Source organism: Nestor notabilis, unplaced genomic scaffold (genome assembly GCF_000696875.1).
Source record: "Nestor notabilis isolate BGI_N333 unplaced genomic scaffold, ASM69687v1 scaffold19987, whole genome shotgun sequence".
NCBI lineage: Eukaryota > Metazoa > Chordata > Aves > Psittaciformes > Psittacidae > Nestor > Nestor notabilis.
The window spans coordinates 553-1,599 of record NW_009935371.1 but is presented as its reverse complement, the minus strand read 5'-3'; the positions used below and the strand labels follow the sequence as shown (position 1 = coordinate 1,599).

The 1,047-nt window shown below is 56.8% G+C and overlaps 1 protein-coding gene across 1 annotated transcript in view; it reads right to left on the bottom strand.

The window, feature by feature from the left end:
• The window catches only part of DECR2 (2,4-dienoyl CoA reductase 2, peroxisomal), a gene marked incomplete at its 5' end in the record, with an annotated part of 3,270 nt that extends 3,158 nt beyond the window's left edge, over window positions 1-112 (bottom strand). The window contains 2 exon segments of the mRNA XM_010017821.1: window positions 1-4; window positions 6-112. The exon segment at window positions 1-4 is cut by the window's left edge and continues 96 nt beyond it. Coding sequence (XP_010016123.1) covers window positions 1-4; window positions 6-112 — 111 coding nt within the window.
• Between the last annotated feature and the right edge of the window lie 935 nt (window positions 113-1,047).

Below are 1,047 nucleotides of genomic sequence, written 5' to 3'. Positions count from 1 at the left end.
GCGTGCCTGACATCGATGGACAGAGGCAGGCACTGCTGCCCTGTGGCTGCCACCAGCTTCTTGGAGGCCTGCAAAACAGAAAGAAACTTCAGAACCTTTCTGGGACTCTCTCCTTCAGCAGGGGTTAGACCCAGAGCAAGAAGTCAGGCAGGAGCCACATCGCGGTCAGCACACAGCAAACGCTGCGGGCAGGGGGCAGACCTGCCCAGACACAGCTCCAGCACAGCAGCACCCTGCAGCTAAAGCACTGAGGTAGCTGAGAAAGCTCCTGCAGGTCATGTCCCAGACAAACACCAGGCTGCCCCTCGGCCCACAACTCCCTAAGCCCAGGTACCTCCATGACCTGGCATCGACACAGCGCACCCCAAGCAACATCTCTGCAGGGCGAGTGCAAAGGTTGGACCCCGACAAGGCACGAGCCAGACATAAGTAACCTTTACACTCAAAATACGTCAGTAGGCAAAAGGGCAGAGCAACAGTTGCCAGGGTGCCTGCCTCAGAGGCAGCTCGGGTCAGCTCTGCAGCTCAGCCTCTGCCACAAACCACCCCAAGGTGCCCATTAAGAAGATGCTTCCCCCCCAGCTGATTAAGCACAGGGGACCCTGAACTCAGCAGCAACCCCACACAGCACCCAGTGATGCGCCGTGTTCCTGCTTGGGCTTGTCAGGCCCTTCTGTGGGAGACTTTGAGCACCAACTAACCCACACATACACCAAGAGCTTGGGCAAGCAGTCCCTGTGTACTCCAAAAACCCCAGCCCCTGAGGACTAAAAAGCTGCTGAGCTTTGCAGCTTGTTTTCTGGCACATGAGCATAAGGGAATGCGGAATGACAGCAAGCCATGCCTGGGAGGCAGCTGGGTCATGCCAGCTCACCCCCAAGCACTGGGTTTCATCTTTGTTTTATTGCAGTGAGGTCCACACATGCAACCACAAAGTGCTCTCGTGACTGCTTTCAGTCTGAGACCACAGCACAAGCCACGGTGAGGAGAAGAACCTGTGACCAGCCAGACTCCAGGTGGGGTCAGGCACATTGGAGTGGGTGTTTG